Consider the following 19,997-nt stretch of genomic DNA (forward strand, 5'->3'; position numbering starts at 1 on the left):
GTATGCATCAATTGTACCATGCCTATATTCAGTATGCTACCTTCATCATCATCATCAGATTGTTCAGTGTCAGACATGTATAATGAACTAATCATTGAAGTTATTTCTTCAGGCGGATTACGCCTGGTTAACAATGAACCTGTGGTAAAATCCACCCCTGTTTGTTCAACATCATTTTGGACATTACCAGATTTAACAGGGTTATCAATATCCTCATTAGGAACTTCCACCAAATCAAGATTTGTCACATCCATTTTGTAAATTGAAAAAAAGAGAGAGAGAGAGAGAGAAGAAAACCCCACCCCAAACAAACACAATAATAACAATAAAGGGTCCCCGTACGGGCCACCAATATGTAACGCTCAGCCTAGATTTATAGGAGATGATACACAAAAACTATGATCTTGACCCCAAGTTTGTATGGTGATGAAGTTTATAAAAAAAGAAGGCTAGGAAGACAACAACTCGATTTAAACCCAAGGTGTATTTACAATAAGTAGAAGAAAAACATCAAAGTGAATCCAGACATATATATATATATATATATATATATATATATATATATACAAATGTACAAAAGACAAACAAGAAAGCAAAAAAAATAAAATAATAAATGAAAAGTAGATGGAATGACTATAGGAGTCCCGTACAATGTCCTGTATATGTGTGTGTGTTGAATCGGCCTCACCGGTGGTTGTGTGTGTCCGTGAGCTCGATGTGAAGCAGCGCTGTTCTGTGACGAAATCCAAAGGTGAAAAATCAACAAAAAGATAATCCCACAGTGTCTTTCTGTTCACAGTCTGTAACAGCTTCTGGAGGAGGTTTTCGCGCGATCGATCATTAATCCCTTGAGCATAAGCGTGTACGCTCCTGAACGCCGGTTTCCGGCTCCATTTAAACGGAAGAAAAAAGTCATCCAGCTGATTTGGAGTGACGTCAATGGGAATTCCTGGGCTTCGCGACAGAACTCTCGCGAGAGTTAAGCGGGAACTCAGAAACACTTAACTTGGCAATAAACCCAGGAAAATAACATATATTAATTATGGCTGTTTTCTAAGAACAATTAGATTTTTTAACAGCAATATATATATATATATATATATATATATATATATATATATATATATATATATATTTATATTCCATACTTATGTGGCAGCTACAATATATATATATATATATATATATATATATATATATATATATATATATATATATATATATATATATATATATATATATACACACACACACACACACACACACACACACACACACACACACACACACACACACACACACTCACCTAAAGGATTATTAGGAACACCAGTTCAATTTCTCATTAATGCAATTATCTAATCAACCAATCACATGGCAGTTGCTTCAATGCATTTAGGGGTGTGGTCCTGGTCAAGACAATCTCCTGAACTCCAAACTGAATGTCAGAATGATAATGTCAGAAGAAAGGTGATTTAAGCAATTTTGAACGTGGCATGGTTGTTGGTGCCAGACGGGCCGGTCTGAGTATTTCACAATCTGCTCAGTTACTGGGATTTTCACGCACAACCATTTCTAGGGTTTACAAAGAATGGTGTGAAAAGGGAAAAACATCCAGTATGCGGCAGTCCTGTGGGCGAAAATGCCTTGTTGATGCTAGAGGTCAGAGGAGAATGGGCCGACTGATTCAAGCTGATAGAAGAGCAACTTTGCCTGTATGCAGCAAAGCATTTGTGAAGCCACAACACGCACAACCTTGAGGCGGATGGGCTACAACAGCAGAAGACCCCACCGGGTACCACTCATCTCCACTACAAATAGGAAAAAGAGGCTACAATTTGCAAGAGCTCACCAAAATTGGACAGTTGAAGACTGGAAAAATGTTGCCTGGTGTGATGAGTCTCGATTTCTGTTGAGACATTCAGATGGTAGAGTCAGAATTTGGCGTAAACAGAATGAGAACATGGATCCATCATGCCTTGTTACCACTGTGCAGGCTGGTGGTGGTGGTGTAATGGTGTGGGGGATGTTTTCTTGGCACACTTTAGGCCCCTTAGTGCCAATTGGGCATCGTTTAAATGCCACGGCCTACCTGAGCATTGTTTCTGACCATGTCCATCCCTTTATGGCCACCATGTACCCATCCTCTGATGGCTACTTCCAGCAGGATAATGCACCATGTCACAAAGCTCGAATCATTTCAAATTGGTTTCTTGAACATGACAATGAGTTCACTGTACTAAAATGGCCCCCACAGTCACCAGATCTCAACCCAATACAGCATCTTTGGGATGTGGTGGAACAGGAGCTTCAGTGCCCTGGATGTGCATTCCACAAATCTCCATCAACTGCAAGATGCTATCCTATCAATATGGGCCAACATTTCTAAAGAATGCTTTCAGCACCTTGTTGAATCAATGCCACGTAGAATTAAGGCAGTTCTGAAGGCGAAAGGGGTCAAACACAGTATTAGTATGGTGTTCCTAATAATCCTTTAGGTGAGTGTATATATATATATATATATATATATATATATATATATATATATTTACACAATTTCCAATTACATCGTCAACCCCCATATGAGGGATCGGTGAATATTCTTGCTTTAGTGATTTTGCATTGAAAATGTAATTACATTCAAATTGCACTTCAAACAAAACGAAAAGGCAATTAAAAAAACATATATAACCACCTTTCCATTCACTGTATGGCAACTATCTGTCTATGACAATGGTGGAAAAGTACTAATACAAATGAACATTTAGAAATGTATTGGCTATATATTAAGTGACCCTGCAGATTTGTGCTCACAATTAATTGCTATGTTGAAATATAGCAAACTGAACTCAAAGCACCTCCTGAGCTGAGATGGTCTGAGGTCATTTACAGCATTCTTATAGATGATACTATTCTTGCAAAAAAGTTTCAGAGACTGAAACAAAGAAAGAGTGAGAACCTGTTACATACGTATCAGGCCCAGTGCTATGCACCCCAAATCAACATTAGAACATCCTCAATTGCAGACAGGGCAAAATTATCCCGAACATTTTTTCTTTTTTTCTTTTACTAGATCTCTGGGACCTAACATGGCTCCACAAGCATTTAATATGCTCAGGGTTGTCAGATAATAGGTTAAAATGAATTATAAATAAACATTGCATTGAAGTCCTATCGATGGTAAAATAACCAATTATTAATTATACCTCACATTTATTCAGTGTTTCTTTCACCTGATAGAAAAGTATTATTTGTAGAGAAAAACATTTGCAGAATAGTCCCATAAGTTACATACTATATACACTTTATACACTGAATACACAAATTGCGCATCATGCATTAGAATGAGTGCACTATTATGGGCTTCAAAGATGCAAGAACTGTGCAGAGCTTTTTATCTTATATTCCATGTTCTACTTAAAGACTGATGTGGCCCCTGTACCAAAATAAAAGCACACCCCTGCTCAGTTGAATAGGGTATGTAAGCCTGTATATTGGCAAAGCAGATTTCTGAATCTCAGAGAACAGCATCAAAACAAATAAACATGTATGATTTTGCAAATCCGTATGTACTAGTTTGCGGCCACAGCATTTTGCTGTAATTTTCAGCGACAGATCATGCACAGATAAAAAAAAGCAATAAATGTTTATAAATGTATTTGTAGTAGCATTTAAACGACTTCATATACGATGTAATACAATACATCTCCACTTTATATAGAGCACCCCCACTATTTTCAGAATCACCCTCAGTGATTTTGATCTGGAACCGGGCCTGACACATGTTACACGAGACTGCAGGATTCCGAACTAACAGTGCATCAGTCATATGTGCTTAAAAATATAATAAAGTGTGTTTCTTCAAGCATGTCTGTGTGTCTAACAGCATTTCTTGTGTCATTCTGAATCCGAGATGTCTTACAGTGACCCACCATGCACATTAAACGTCTTCTGTCAGTGCGCATACTTTCCTCCGTATGTAATTTGATATGTTGGTAAAGAACATCTGGCTTTCAATGCATTATTTAGGTTAATTAATCAATGGGTTCCAAACTCTTCATTAGGCAACTATTCTTTACTTAAGGCCATTCTATTTGTTAGGCTATTGTATTGATATTGGAAGTTCCATTCATAATGTTTCCACCGGTATAACATTTCACACCGGTGTTGTCTCTTGTACCGAGTAAAACTGGTAACACAGTACACCGTGGTAATCCCAGTGAACAGGTGACCGAAAACCCATCATTTGCTCCCCTGAAAAGGTTATATATTGTATTTATATTTATTATAGGAAGCAGTCATGTATTATATCACATTTACATCTTGCAAACTAAAAATGTGATATAATTTTGGGGGAAATTATCTTAAAAACTACATATATATTTTTTTTAAATACATATTTTTAGAGCCATGATTGTTAAAACAGCTGTTTTTCACATTTGTGTTGGAGCCAGGGAACATTTTGGCAGGGCAAGTAAAAATCTGAACCTAGAAAAAGTCCTTAGTGTTGAGATCTGGTTCAGAACTTGTTTTCCTTTTTGTGACTTTTGACAAAATTTCTCTGACACCTAGAAACTTTTAAGGCAGTTAAAGCAGAAGAATGTCAGTTCAAACACAATAGTGCTTGGACCCCTAATGATAACTTCCAGAGCCTTGTAAATGTGCATTTTTTTAAATCCACACCCTTGAACTAAAGAGCTACGTGTCACATATTAATTTATATGAAGCCACACTGAGAGCCCTATAGCACTGCGATTTAACCATTTAAGGTCTTAAAAATGAAGATTCAAAAAGGAAAGTTTGTTCTGAACCAGATTCTAAAAGGGTATTAAGATATACAGTATTTAATACTTTGTGAGGAACATTATGAGACACTGTTTTCTGAGGTGCTCTGACTGTTGATTGCATAGTTCCAATTTTATTTCAATTTTATCAGTAGAAGTTATAGCACTTCAACTTTGAGAAAAAGAAGGAAAGCAAAAAGTGGGTTTGGTGATGAAGTCACTTGATTTTAGTAGTAAAAAAGTCTCTGTGTAGAAATCAAATAATGCTGCAGCCAACTTCCTAAGGCTGTTTTTTCACCTGCAGTTTTGCTCCAGAATCAAAGGAGAACATTTTAATTTTGACCCTCTCTCAACAAAATAATAGATTACTCAATAAATATTGGTGCTGCACGATTAATCATATCGCAATCGCAATGTCAGCCTCTGCGATTATATGATTATATTAAATAAATAAGTGCATGTGTGGATGTGACAGCCCATTCTCTCTGAGAGCTGTTTGCCCATTTTCTACACCGCTAACAAAAAGATGACCGTCAGTCTCAGTTTAGGGAGTGACATGTGTGGTCATGTGAGTTTCTGGTGTTCAGTGTGGAAATCAGGTGAAGATGGACGCCGAGCAGACCGACACTGAACTGGTGGCCAGAAAAAATAACACACACGCAGATCACAGTCTGGCGATATGTCTTTATTTCATCAATAATTAAAGTTAATATAATATGGGAGCGTGACATGTAAATAAAGCACAAACTCCAAAACTGTCAGTCTCTGTGCCGTCAGAGCTGCTTCAACCAGTCACGGAAGAGACCCAAGCTGAGCGGGAGTCGAGACCAGGAGAGATATAAAGTTCCGCCGGCTGATGCGCACTCGAACACGGAGACGCTCGTCTCTCACCCCCGCTGTCTGCAACTTGCAACGTGTTGCATCATTGATGAAATCATCATAAGATCAATCTTATGTGAAAAATAACATTACAATTACAAGAACAATAAAATGTCTGTGTGTAGAGATATATATATATATATATATATATATATACACATATACACACAACAACAACAACAACAACAACAACAATTTTAGTGGTTTGATTGAGTGAACCACACTTTTATATCCAGTTTCCTTTTCAACAAAGTACATGTTACATCCTGCTTAAATGTCCCTGTTTGTTTGGACAATATTATTTTCATGAATTTGTATGTTCTTATTTATTGTTCTATTTTATTTAGGTGTAATATTGAGAAAACACTGCATTTATAGTTGTTGTTGTTGCTAGTTTGTATGTTTGAGTTGAGAAACACATTTCAGCATTATCAGTAATCTATTTGTGCATTTTCCTTGATTACCAAGCAAGTTGACTCATGATACCATTTGTTTATTATATCGCAATCGCATAATTAACCTCAATAATCGCAATATGACATTTCCCCCAAATCATGCAGCCCTAGTAAATACTGATACACAGCATTTAATATTTTGGCTTTCATCATCTTTTATGTTTCAATTTTTTCTGTTTATCTGTTATTGTATTTTACACTTTTATAATTTAATACAAATATTTTCATTATAAATGATCTTATATCACTCTAATCTACTCAAGGCAAACAACACAATTCCGTAAATGATCACTATAGGTTCAGTAAACTGGCTGTAAAATGAGAAACTGATTTTAAATACTAAACTGGTTCTGAAGTGAAGATTTTGTCTGAAAAAAGAACCCTTCGAATAAAAGCCAGAAAATGAAGAGAAAGAGTAAACATGAAATGGTGAATCTACAACTGTGACAAAAAAAAGAGTACTATGGTAAAAGCATGTTTTGGACACAACAATGACGGTATCATTTTAATCTTGCAGCATGTCAGAGCATAATTTATCATATCATCTGATCATACCACCACTTTACCATGGTACCAATATTTTGTCAAGGAATCTGATAGTAATTCCAGAGAATAGCATAGGATTTATGGACAACTGGGACAATTGGGAGTTTTTGGGATAGACCTGACCTGCTAAAGAGACAGACTGCATCCCTCCATTGAAGGTGCCGCTCTCCTCTCTAGTCATAGTCATAGCTCATAGTCACAATAGTGATACTATATGACTAACTGCGTCACAGGTCAGGAAGCAGACAAACTGGCTAATCCGAAGGTCTGCAAGCTGCCTTGATAGGTCACACAAGTCACATAAACTACATCACATAGAGACTGTATCACCTAGATATCATACAGAGATCTAGCTGTGTCTCGTTTCAAAGGCTGCGTGCCTTTGAAGGCTGCAGTATACTGAGCGTCCTTCTTTACACAAGCCTCGCTTAAAAGAGACGGCCTTCGTAGGACAAATGGAAACGGAATGTAACATGGTTGCTATGACAGCACACCACTCTTTAACAAGCGTAATCGCTTTGAGTGAGAAGGTAACAAACTCCCTTTTGAAGGGAATTCATGAGGTAAATTTGAAAAACAGCACGGCGGCCCGGGCAGCCTCAGACTGGGCATGCCGACCCAAAGGTGACAGTCCAGTCGCGTCTTCTGCATCAGACGCCGGAGCACTCTCCGATGCAGCGCCAAATTAATCATCCAGCTCAAGGGAGTAAACAGACTGGCAGTGAGGTGAGCCGCTCTCACCTCGAGCCTGGACGGAAGTCAACGAGCGTGCCGGGGGGCGGGTTGTTCGTGGAGATGTACCCGGCGAAACAGAGCCCGCTGCCATCCCCAAATCGACTCAATCACCAGTCGGTCAAGTTCTCGCAGTGAGAACATGAACCATCCACAAACGCCGCCTCAGTGTGATCGCGTCCCAGACACACGAGGCAGCGTCTATGACCGTCAGGAGCGGAGAGAAATCGACCGCATCCAGGAACTACACACGGGCGGAAGGGCGTCTTTAAAAAGACACATCCTGAAAAGGACATTCAACGCTTGCTGTGTGTGCTCTTTTAGAGAAATATACTCTTTTAGGGAAATACTCTCTTTTAGAAGCGCTGTCGAAGCAGCCATGCAGAGAAGGAGAAAGCCGCTGATATGCGCCGTAGATTCAACAGCAGACGCTCTACAGAGGTGAGTGAAACAGTATTGATCTCAGCTCGCTGATCGCACAACCGCTCGGCTCCGAAGAAGAAATCTGAATGAACGGATGCACGATTCCCTCCTTTTATACCCGTATGTCTGGGGAAGGGATATCCTTCTACTCAATTCCAACAAACCAGAGATACTAATTATTGGACCAAAAACATCTCAAATTAAGCCGTTAAAATATAAGTTGACTCTCGATGGATGTACGGTTACGTCATCTTCTACAGCAAAAAACGTAGGTGTTATATTTGATACCAATCTGTCCTTTGAAAATCAAATTTAGGTTTAAATTTATTAATTTGGCAGATGCTTTTATCCAAAGCAACTTCCAATTTCCAGTGTTTGAAGAACAGCATTCTTCCACCTCAGAAATATTGCTAAATTACAACACATGCTCTCTTTTGCTGATGCCGAAAAAGTAATTAATGCATTCATGACCCCAAGACTAGATTATTGTAATGCATTACCGGGAGGATGTCCAGCAAGATCAATTAATAAACCTCATTTGGTTCAAAATGCAGCAGCCAGAGTGCTAACAAGAACCAAGAAATAGGATCATATTAGCCCCATTTTATCATCGTTACATTGGCTACCTGTTAAATTTCGTATTAATTTTGTAATTCTGTTAACTAAATACAAAGCATTGAATGGTCTAGCTCCACAGTGCTTTAGTGACCTTCTGACATGCTATATTCAATCACGTTCATTATGATCACAAAATTATGGCTTGTTAATAGTTCCAAGAATATCAAAATCCACAAAAGTCGGTAGATCCTTTTCATACTTAGCTCTTAAACTATGGAATAGTCTCTCTAACATGGTTGGGACACAGACAGACTCACTCAGTTTAAGTCTAGACTAAAGACTCATCTATTTAGCCAAGTATACACCTAATTTATCCATTAACTCACTATTTTACTTACTATTTATTAGGCCAGATCCAGCTCTGTTCCTGCTTGGTGTCAGACTCCACTGCTACGTGTTGCTGAGTGATGACGACAAACTACAGCTGGTGCTAGCCAGACATCACTTCAGAGGATGAACTGATGCCAACTCCAACTGGAAGACATTGGATACTTCATATGCCACTGCCTGAACCTCGGACTTAGGATGGACCTCACCGAAATGACCTGCCGGTTGAACTGCGATGCACCTCACTGATCTCTGCCTGCATAACCTTTGTCTACTGATGGACTACACTCTTATAATGGAATACATAAACTATACTTTAATTGGCAACAAAAGCCTTCATCAGCCAAGTAACAAAGGACAATTGCATCTGTGTGAACTTCTGCAGTTAATCCAGGATGGACTTCAAAGACATTAGTCATTAATCTTGGAGTTTTAACTCTTTGTTTAAACACTGTCCATTAACACTTACTTATTTTACTAATTTCAAACCACGTCTTGCACTGCACACAAATAAGTAATATTGCATTATATTCATGATGTTAGCCAGAGGGGAACTGGCCCACACAGTGAGTCTGGTTTCTCCAAAGGTGATTTTTCTCCATTATCTTCTGTAAAGCCGCTTTGAAACGATGTTTGTTGTGAAAAGCGCTGTATAAATAAAAATGACTTGACTAGTTGACTGTCGGGTCTGAATGACTTCCCAATGTACAAATAAAGACAACTGAACCTCCGATAAACGGGAACAATAAACACACTTCATCATACTTGGCGAAAAGAGTGAAATGAAAACAATATTGTGCATTCTTCACCTCACCCGGAGATTAACTTTAGTACTAAAGTTAAACATTTTCGCTCTTTCCGCAGCGAACGACGCGACACACGCGAACGCAACGCATTCATCAAAACTGATCCAGTCTCAAGTGTTTCGCGCGAGTTTAATTTTCATAATAACGGGAGCGTTGCGTTCTAGTGTAGCGTCGCGTCAAACGCGCGCAGTGAGCCGTTATCAAACTTTCAAAAGTGTCATTGTTTACCTGCACATTTCACGTTCACGTCCATAGTTCAAAACTCTCACACACCGCTTTCACAAACATTCCGACGGTTTGTCCCGTTCAAACGCGCAGATTCATTTAAAACACAAGAAACTGACGCGCTGTTTAAAGTTCTGAAGCAAGTCCAGCTAAATGTCCGCTCATGCTTTGGCCGAAAAACTCACGCATTCCACACTGCTCTCAGTGCAGAGGAGGGACAAGAAGAGCGGGAACATCCTCTTTAAACTCGGTTCTCTCACAAAACAACTGAAAGTAAACTCCGGCTCGGACGAGCAGAGTGAAAACTGAGGGAGTGCTCACAGTGCAGTCATACTACACACTAGAATGCAGTGTGTAGTATGCGGAGTATACACGGAATACACGGTGGCACAAAAGGAGATGTTTGGCAGAATGTTAGCCTCAGTCACCATTCACTTTCATTGTATGAATATATATATATATATATATATATATATATATATATATATATATATATATATATATATATATATGTTAAAGCTCCTGTAAGCAGGGCTGTCAATCAATTACATTTTTGTCTGTAATTAAATACATGGTCTGCAGATTAATTACTCTAATTAATCACAATTGATTGCATAAATATTTGCTTAGAAAGTCCCTCAAATTACAAAAATTTAATCAATAATGATTAAATACTTTTTAAATAGTTATATTTAAATTAGGGCTGTCAATCGATTAAAAATGTTAATATAATTAATTACATGGCGTCCCGATTAACTAATCGTGATTAATCGTGATTAATCGTATTTAATCGCATATACAAATATTTGCTGAGAAAGCCAATCGTATAACAATAATTCAACATATAATGATGAAATAATTATACATAGTTCTCTTTAAATATTTAAAAATTGCGTCAGACATGCTTGTGTAGTGTCATGGGTGAGTTGCGTCATAAACATAAAATGTTTAGGTCACTGTGTCAAGATAAATATAGTTTAATGCTCAATCTTTAAACACATCTTGAGATCCCTTAGATCGCATTTGCGCAACATGAAATAACAATGAACAATACTTTTACAGCTTTTATTAATCTTAGTTAATGTTAATTTCAACATAAACTAATACAATTTCTCAAATCAAAAGTTGTGTTTGTTAACATTAGTAAATGCATTATGAGCTAACATGAACTTACAATCAACAACAGTATTTTTATTAACTGATATTAACAAAGATTAATACATTCTGTAAAAATATATTGACTGTTTGTTTATAATACGTCATGCATTAACTAATATTAACGAATAGAACCTTATTGTAAAGTGTTACCAAAATGACAATTAAAAAAGTGGATTTAGAATCCAATATATTGTTTATTTCCATATTACTGAACTCATGTCCTCTACCTATCATTGGCCTACAGTTCACAAAATCCATTTTGCAACTGAATTCGTCAATCAGTCCGAGATATATTTATTATGAGGGCTTTTCTAAGACGCGTCCATGCACACCTGCGTGAGATGCTTTTAGAGCATCTCGTAATAAACATACTGTTTTTAAGTCACTGTTTAGAAAAACATGTCTTGAGATTCTTTTGTCTGCTGTCGGTGAGTGTGGTTTGTTCACTGTATAACCGCGTTGCCCAAACAGCTGAAGTTTCACTTACTGCCCTCACGAGAAACAGTTCAAGCTTGCATTGCTCAGATGGAAGGTAAATTCCTTATCACGGTCCGGGGACATGATTATTGAGTATTTTTTTATTTTTATATAATTAATCGCACTGAATTTGCATGTTAAATAGACAACCCTAGCAGTAAGTGATTTCTTTTTTTTCATGGAAAAGTATACCAAAAACGTAGTTAGGAATAGTTCACCCAAATATGAAAATTCTCTCATCATTCACTTACCCTGATGTCATCCCAGATGTGTATGACTGTCTTTCTTCAGCAGAACACAAATGAAAGAAGAAAGATAGAGCTCTGTCAGGTCCTTACAATGTAAGTAAATGGGTGCCAGCACTTTGACAGTCCAAAAGTCACATTTAGGCAGCATAAAAGTAATCCACACAACTCCAGTCAATCAATTAATGTCTTCTGAAGTGAATCGATAGGTCTATGAAAGAAACAAGTTGATAATTAAAAAATGTTTAATTTTAAATCGCCGTTCTGTCGATGGATCTGATGCTGTTCAAAATGGCCGAACTCTCACGTGACGTTCGTTCTTCTGTTGTAAATCAGCGCCACTTCCGAACTCTCACGCAAACTCGCCGATGTACTTACGTCATGCGAGAGCTACGTGATGCGTCAACTGCTGGCAGGACACGCTTTTTAAAAGTTAAAAACGTTTTAATGATTTTTTTTACACATACTGTATGTATCGATTCACTTCAGAAGACATACATTGATCGACTGAAGTCATGTGGATTACTTTTATGCTGTCAAAATGTGACTTTTGGACCGACAAATGGCTGGCACCCAATCACTTGCATTATAAGGACCTGACAGAGCTCTATCTTCTTCTAAAAGTCTTCATTTGTGTTCTGCTGAAGAAAGACAGTCATACACATCTGGGATGACATCAGGGTAAGTGAATGATGAGAGAATTTTTTAGTGAACTACCCCTTTAAGAAATGAATGTAATACGTGTCCTGAGATATCTCACTGGTCTCTGTGACAGCTGTAGACCTTGTAAACAACAAACAAAAAAGTGTCTACGAACCACAGACATTGACGCTTTTCACCTGTCAATCATTTTGCTCGTTCTCATAGAGTTGTATTTGAAGTGGATCATTGAGTCTATGATTTATAATGTTTGTCAGTTGAGGGCGCTATTGTATTGTACCACTGTTGAATTTGACAGCCACAGGAACAAACAATGCTGCTCTTTTGCTCGGTTTTGGTCTGAAAATGATCTTTGGAGGGTGGGGTTCTGACATGAGGGGGCATGGCTAATTAATCTATCAAACTATATAGTTTGGGAGATTTAAAAGAGCGCGTTCATAAAATGTAACATCATCTCTAGCAATGAGGTCAACTCTGCCTTAGTTTTATCTTAAGATTTCCTTAGTAAAACTTGCTCTAAGCAGTTTTATGAATATGTTTTACACAAAAACTCTTAGCTAGGAACTCTTTGGAGAACTCTTAGTGTTAAAGTAAAATTCTTTGTGAATACGGGCTCTGAACGCTAAAATTGCTTGCAGCACCTTTAAGCTCAATCGACAGCATTTCTGGCATAATTTTGATTGAATATTTTCATAATGTCTCTCCTTTTCTTTAAAAAAACTACATTTGAGGTTACAGTGAGGCACTTAGAAAGGGAATGGGACCCATTTTTGAAGGGTTTGTGAATATTCAGGTATTAGCCCAGACTTTAGTGGATATGTATATGAACTTTTGACTCATCATTTGAGAAAATATCAGAATATAATTCACTTTATATACCAAGTTTGAATGTTACATTTTTGAGGTGTTATTAATATTGTAAATCTTTAAATGTTACTGAAACCAAAACTAAAAGGTCATACTAACTTTTGACTCAGCCGTTTGCTCAAAGATCAGAAACTGCATGATTTGTTCAGAATTGCATTATGAATTTGTAATGATCCTGTTCTGTTCGGAAGGCAGTATAGGGTTCCAAATTTTTTTTTTTATGTATTTGTACCCATGGCCATCAGATTGTTTAATGGAGAAGGGTAATGGTAGTTTTGTTCCTTTTTATGTGGTTATGTAACTGTGATCATTTGAGATCACTGAATGAGATTCTTGGACCATAATGATATGCAATGTATTTTCTTATTTTATGTAGTTCTTGTAGATGATTACTGAGTGTTTTTATTCCTTTTGTGCCTGTGCATTCTTGTGAGAAAGCTAAACAGGTCAGTGGACAATGCATTATAAAGTCATGTACTTTAAAGCGTAATTTAGAAAAAAAATAAAATAAAAAAATATATATATATATATATATATATATATATATATATATATATATATATATATATATATATATAGTCCCTTTTGCCTTTCCATAGTTCAACACACATTGTGTATAATATATTTCTTGATATAAAATGTTTTAACTTGTTACGAAGCACTGGTACTTTTGACATCACTCTTATGATAAAAACATTCAGGGCTTTACTGAAAACATTTGTGGCTTAAGCCCCGGTAGCCCACCCCAACCATCGCCCAAGATTTCAAGGCAGAAATGTGAAGCTTATAATTTAATAAAAGCACTTACTTTAATTCTTCTGTTAAAACTTGTGAATAATTTGAGCTGTTTAAAGTTGCCTATACTGCAGTTTACCCAGATTACAGGGTTTATGACATTAAGTCGTCATGGCAACAAAGTTCTAAAATAAGATATACTTTTGAAAAAGCATTTTAAGCTTTACAAATTGGCCCCATTGACTTCCATTTAAAGTGTCTCACTTAAAGAAGTGGAGGGACAAGTTGAAATAAATTTTTGTGGTAATCAACATTATATCACAAATGCCGTCAATTAAATCCAGAATATTTATTTAAACAAAACATTAAATATATATATTACAATTTGCAGTATATATCTAAAACAAATTGGAACATTTGCTTGTTCACCAGCTTTTTAAAAAAGAAAATGTATTCCAATCAGGGTTTGTCAAATACTGAGAAAGATGGCTGTTTGCTTTCATTTAAAACACAATCTTTCACCCCTCTTAGTCATGCTTTAGGATGAACGAAATGACTTTATCCTGGAATGTGGGAACCACAAATAGAACATTACATTCATATTAGAGCACGACTATATAAACTGAAAGACTGACCACACCTCTCCCTCTAAATGAAAACACAAGGGAAAAAACACAGCTTAAATCCAGCACTGATTTGGCTTCTTGTGATACAGATATTTCTTTCAAACAATGGAGGATTATTATAAGCTCAAGAGAGAGTGATAGAAAGCGATGGCACTGCTGACTGCAGTCGTCCCAGGCCAAGAGACACTCATCGCAGGTCCTGTGCCTCTGAACGCTGCAGCAGTTGCATGAAGAGTGACCACAGAGCGGTCACTCTAGTGATGTTTGGTTTTTCTGGGGCCCTGAAGGGAGTGTCCAGGCAGCTGGACTTACTCTCCCTCCTAACCGTGGCCTCAGGAAGCTTTAACCGGTCAACACCAGCACTAAACAATGTCAAGACCAATCAAGAACTACAACAAGTTTTACATTCACAATCCCTAAAAATGACACTTCAGGGGCTTGACATTAAGCTTTCCAGCTACTTGTCAATTGGAACAAGTTAAACTACTTTCTTTCTTTTGTACAACTACTTCACAGCTGCTAAATGAATTAACAGCTTGAAAATTTATCAACACACCTTGTAAGTCAACCAATAAGAATCAAGAATTTAACATTGCCATGGTGATCACAGTTTTCCTGAACAACCATTGGGCGGTGCCTTGATGACTGATTACCGCTGGCCTGTTTTCTGGTTGTGATCACCATAAGATATCATGTGAAAATTACTGAAACAAGCGATCATCACGGAGAACAACCATTTTAAGTTTTAGTTGTATTAAAAATGAATGTCAGGCTCAACTTGTGCAGTTGTTGGCTGATATAAACAGGAACTATTAACGAACGGTTCAAGGAACAAATTTTTTTTTTTTGGCAGAACTTTACCAAAATCACAAACGAAATCCTTTTCAATCCCTTTCCTGAATGAAAACAATATTTTTAAATACTGCTGACTGGTAAAGAACCAGTTCATTTTGTTCCGATCATTTTTTCTTGGATCCAATGACCAATGTTTTAACACAGCAGATTTTCTGAATTACTCTTCCTGTTGCTCGAAAAAGTAGAATATAAGCACTTTTATTAGAATATAAGCTTTAATCCTTAAGGAAACTGATAGTTTTAAAAACCAATGTTAAAAAATATCCTCACATTCATTTGGGCCGCAAAAGGTGTCGTTTAGTCGAAACGCACCCACAGTGTGTGCGTGTATGCAGAGAGAGAAAGATTTAGGCTATGAATTGATTTTAGGTGGCCAAATAAATATCTGAAATATTTTGGGGGATATATTTAATATTAAGAATACATTTATTGAAAATATGTTTTATATACAGAACTACACTTATTATTTCTGTCCTGAATATTCCCCCACATGGGAAAAAACCTAATCACTTATTTTTGTTTATTTTGTGTGGGGCATGTCACTTATTTTGAGCTTGTTTTTCCAAAACAGGTGCCTTGTTTTTTATTGAGAAATCTGGAAAAATTGCAGCTGGTATTTCACCCTTGGCACAGAGTACTGTCAATTTAAAAAGAACGTTATTAACCATTCTTCAATTTCATTTTAACCGGTTTCCATTGGGAAAGGAGGCTGTGAATTCTCGGAACAAGAACGGAAAAATGGACCAACACTTCATGTCATCTACACAGGTGAGGGACTATCAAAAACACTTGAATGTAAGTATCAGCACTATGGAACTACAGTACTTTTTTCTATTTTTTTTAAATTTTACATATTTAATATACACAAAAAACATCACATTATGCAGTAAGAACATAAGCAAATATGAGTGAAAAACTGGAGACCGGAAAACGAAAACAGTCATCAGTTATGAAACGTGGAACACGTCTGCGATCAGGAAAAAAAAGGTGGTTAAACTAAAACAATTTATGGTTCTCAGAACCAGTTCCCCAACTTGAAATCTTGAATTATGAGGATAATTTCCTGCTGCAGGATCTATATCATGGGAATATGAAGTGATTTCCTCTCCCATGATACTAAAGCAGGAAGTTGTTCCACAATGACAGCATAATGAAATAAAAGGCCAAGGAGTTAATTAAATTAAACAGAAGACTCAAAAACAACTACTGCACAAAAGAATGAGACAGATCCACTTCACCATTGATGCTTTAAAACAGAATATAGACCGAATAAAGTAACTTACTTAAATTTAACTTCAAAGATCACTAGTGTAAACGCACTTAAATGTAACTTCAAAGATCACTAGTGTAAACGCACTTAAATGTAACTTCAAAGATCACTAGTGTAAACGCACTTAAATGTAACTTCAAAGATCACTAGTGTAAACGCACTTAAATGTAACTTCAAAGATCAATAGTGTAAACGCACTTAAATGTAACTTCAAAGATCAATAGTGTAAACGCACTTAAATGTAACTTCAAAGATCACTAGTGTAAACGCACTTAAATGTAACTTCAAAGATCACTAGTGTAAACGCACTTAAATGTAACTTCAAAGATCAATAGTGTAAACGCACTTAAATGTAACTTCAAAGATCACTAGTGTAAACGCACTTAAATGTAACTTCAACGATCACTAGTGTAAACGCACTTAAATGTAACTTCAACGATCACTAGTGTAAACGCACTTAAATGTAACTTCAAAGATCACTAGTGTAAACGCACTTAAATGTAACTTCAAAGATCACTAGTGTAAACGCACTTAAATGTAACTTCAAAGATCACTAGTGTAAACGCACTTAAATGTAACTTCAAAGATCACTAGTGTAAACGCACTTAAATGTAACTTCAAAGATCACTAGTGTAAACGCACTTAAATGTAACTTCAAAGATCACTAGTGTAAACGCACTTAAATGTAACTTCAAAGATCACTAGTGTAAACGCACTTAAATGTAACTTCAAAGATCACTAGTGTAAACGCACTTAAATGTAACTTCAAAGATCACTAGTGTAAACGCACTTAAATGTAACTTCAAAGATCACTAGTGTAAACGCACTTAAATGTAACTTCAAAGATCACTAGTGTAAACGCACTTAAATGTAACTTCAAAGATCACTAGTGTAAACGCACTTAAATGTAACTTCAAAGATCACTAGTGTAAACGCACTTAAATGTAACTTCAAAGATCACTAGTGTAAACGCACTTAAATGTAACTTCAAAGATCACTAGTGTAAACGCACTTAAATGTAACTTCAAAGATCACTAGTGTAAACACACTTAAATGAGTATTTGCTCCTTAATAATTTCAGATACAGTTCTTAAATAATTATTTACATATTTACTTTAGTATTAGTATTTAAATCTAGATGCAATTTATTACCGCTGACAGTTAAGAAAAGGTTTGAACATCTTCCGAAACAAGATAAAATGCCTTTTCAACATGTCTGTTAACAAATATGAAGGCTGCTTATTGGATGACTAAATGTAAACGTCATATTATGCCATTATGCATTACATTACAGAGAGCTTACAACCTATAAGCGAAGTCTTGCCTTTAAAACTGGTGATGCTACTTTATTGAGTCACTTAATTAATTAAGTCACAACTTGAGTGAGACTTTTCTCACAGCTGGAGCAACTCTACCCAGAAGAACTCCAGATAAAGGTCTCATGTTCTTCATCAATACTACAGAAAAGTGATGAAAGTGAACATCACAAACAGAGTTATTTTCTCCATTCCTGAAGTGAAAGCCTGCACACTCCCACCCTTCCCAAACATCCTGGGATGTCTCTATTCCTGCTCCCACAGCTCCACATCTCAACAGCCCTGTGACTGACCTCAGATCCTCTGCAGGCGTCTGAAGAATGCTGGCATGACAGCAGAAGACTGGATCTCTAACTGATAGCAGCTGTACTCCCGCTACATCAGCACAAGCAAACTTCTCAGTGTTTGTGAGGCTGTATTCCTGTAAAAGCACACAGTGAGGCGTCGTCCACACAGGGTTGTTGAGTTCTGAATTTAGTTTTTATTTACATTTGACTTTCAATTAGTCCATTAGTCCATTAGTCCATTTAGTTTTGCTTCATTACTTTTCACGCTACTACTTAGTGTCATTTCAGTGTCATCTAGTTTCAGTTTTTCAGTATATTTAGTATTTATTTTAGTTTTAGAATGTGCATTAACTTGTTAATTAAATAAATATGTTGGTAACATACAATTAGGATGTATTAATTAAATGTAGTTAACTATATTTGTTTACATGAACTAACAATGGACAATACTTGAACAGCATTTATTAATCTTGTTAGTTAAAGGGATAGTACAACCAAAAATAATAATTCTCTCATCATTTACTCACCCTCATGCCGTCTCAAACTCGTATGACTTTCTTTCTTCTGCGGAATACAAACAAAGGTATTTTGATGGATGAATGAGGTGTTTTTGTCCATGCAAAGTGAGTCATAGGGTCCAAAACTTTTAGCTCCACATAAAGACAGCATGCGTAGATGCATGACAGAGCCTCTCACATGAATATGCATAGAAAAGATGGGCGGAGGTGAAGATTTTTGGTGAATTAATTTTTACTGTGTTTAGTATGTTCATTCATGAATTGTATTTTTAAAAATGTACGTTCCTTATACTTAATGCATTTAGCAATGTTAAAAATGTCTTCAGTTTCATAAGTTACATTTTCTCAGATCTAATTTTAATTCAATTTCTTCATTTTCATGCAGATTTTCGAGGGTTTGTAAGGGTCCCAAATTACAGTTTCTAATTATATATTAATAATAATATTAATTGAGTTAGTTTTGAAAGAATTAAAATGCATTTCATCTCAGATTATGTTAGTTTATAGTTTTATTTCAGTTAATGAAAGTGTTTTCCTTTTGTCTACATTTTAGCTTTTTAAAATCACATCTTTCAGAAGAATGTGTGCAGATATCTGAAGCTGTTGAGTCTGTTCTGGTGTTTCATCATCTGATGTAAAGATCTCGTCCTTGAGCGGAAGGGCATACCAGTGAAATGTGCACGCACACACAGGTCACATGATCATGGTGTGTTCTGATCAATTCAGTCTCATGAATATAAACACTCTTATCACAGCATTTTTCAGCACACGTTTAGTTCTCTCTCTATCTAGAATATCAAAAACTCCTTTATGTGTTAATATTTAAATATGAGCTGTTTGTATTTAATGATACAGTTTGTTGAAGATAATCTGGGTTATATTCAAGCACAACTGACAGCATTTGTTGCATAACGTTGATTAAAACAAAACCAAAAAATTCTACTGTTGTCCATAATTTTTTTCTTACAATGGGATTAAACGATGCCAGAGTTAAGAGGATTTAAAGGCAGACATATTTTATTTTTAATGAAAGAATACTGGTATTCACCCAAAAATGACATTTTGTCAGAATTCACTCTCATGTAGTTCTAAATACTTTTTTAGGCAAAACATAAAGCGATAATTTTTATTTGGATATTGGATATTTTATTTGGGAGTGGTGGTGTAGTGGGCTAAAGCACATAACTGTTA

General features: G+C 36.3%; 1 protein-coding gene across 6 annotated transcripts in view; it reads right to left on the reverse strand.

Annotated features, from left to right (window-relative positions):
* LOC127635642 (PH and SEC7 domain-containing protein 3-like) overlaps positions 1–19,997 on the reverse strand; it is a 186,415-nt gene that overhangs the window by 118,072 nt on the left and 48,346 nt on the right. Inside the window, exon 1 of one of the 6 annotated variants that reach the window (XM_052115816.1) lies at positions 18,295–18,314. The exons of 3 other annotated variants lie outside the window; for them this stretch is intronic. Coding sequence is in view for 1 of the 3 variants with exons in the window: in XM_052115814.1 (XP_051971774.1) it covers positions 9,796–9,803 (8 nt within the window). In the remaining 2 variants the exon portion in view is untranslated. Of the gene's footprint in view, positions 1–8,772; positions 8,893–9,795; positions 9,977–18,294; positions 18,315–19,997 lie in introns of those variants that run through there. 2 more of the 6 variants (XM_052115814.1, XM_052115815.1) reach the window with 2 other exon arrangements.

This window comes from Xyrauchen texanus, chromosome 43, assembly GCF_025860055.1.
Source record: "Xyrauchen texanus isolate HMW12.3.18 chromosome 43, RBS_HiC_50CHRs, whole genome shotgun sequence".
NCBI classification, from domain to species: domain Eukaryota; kingdom Metazoa; phylum Chordata; class Actinopteri; order Cypriniformes; family Catostomidae; genus Xyrauchen; species Xyrauchen texanus.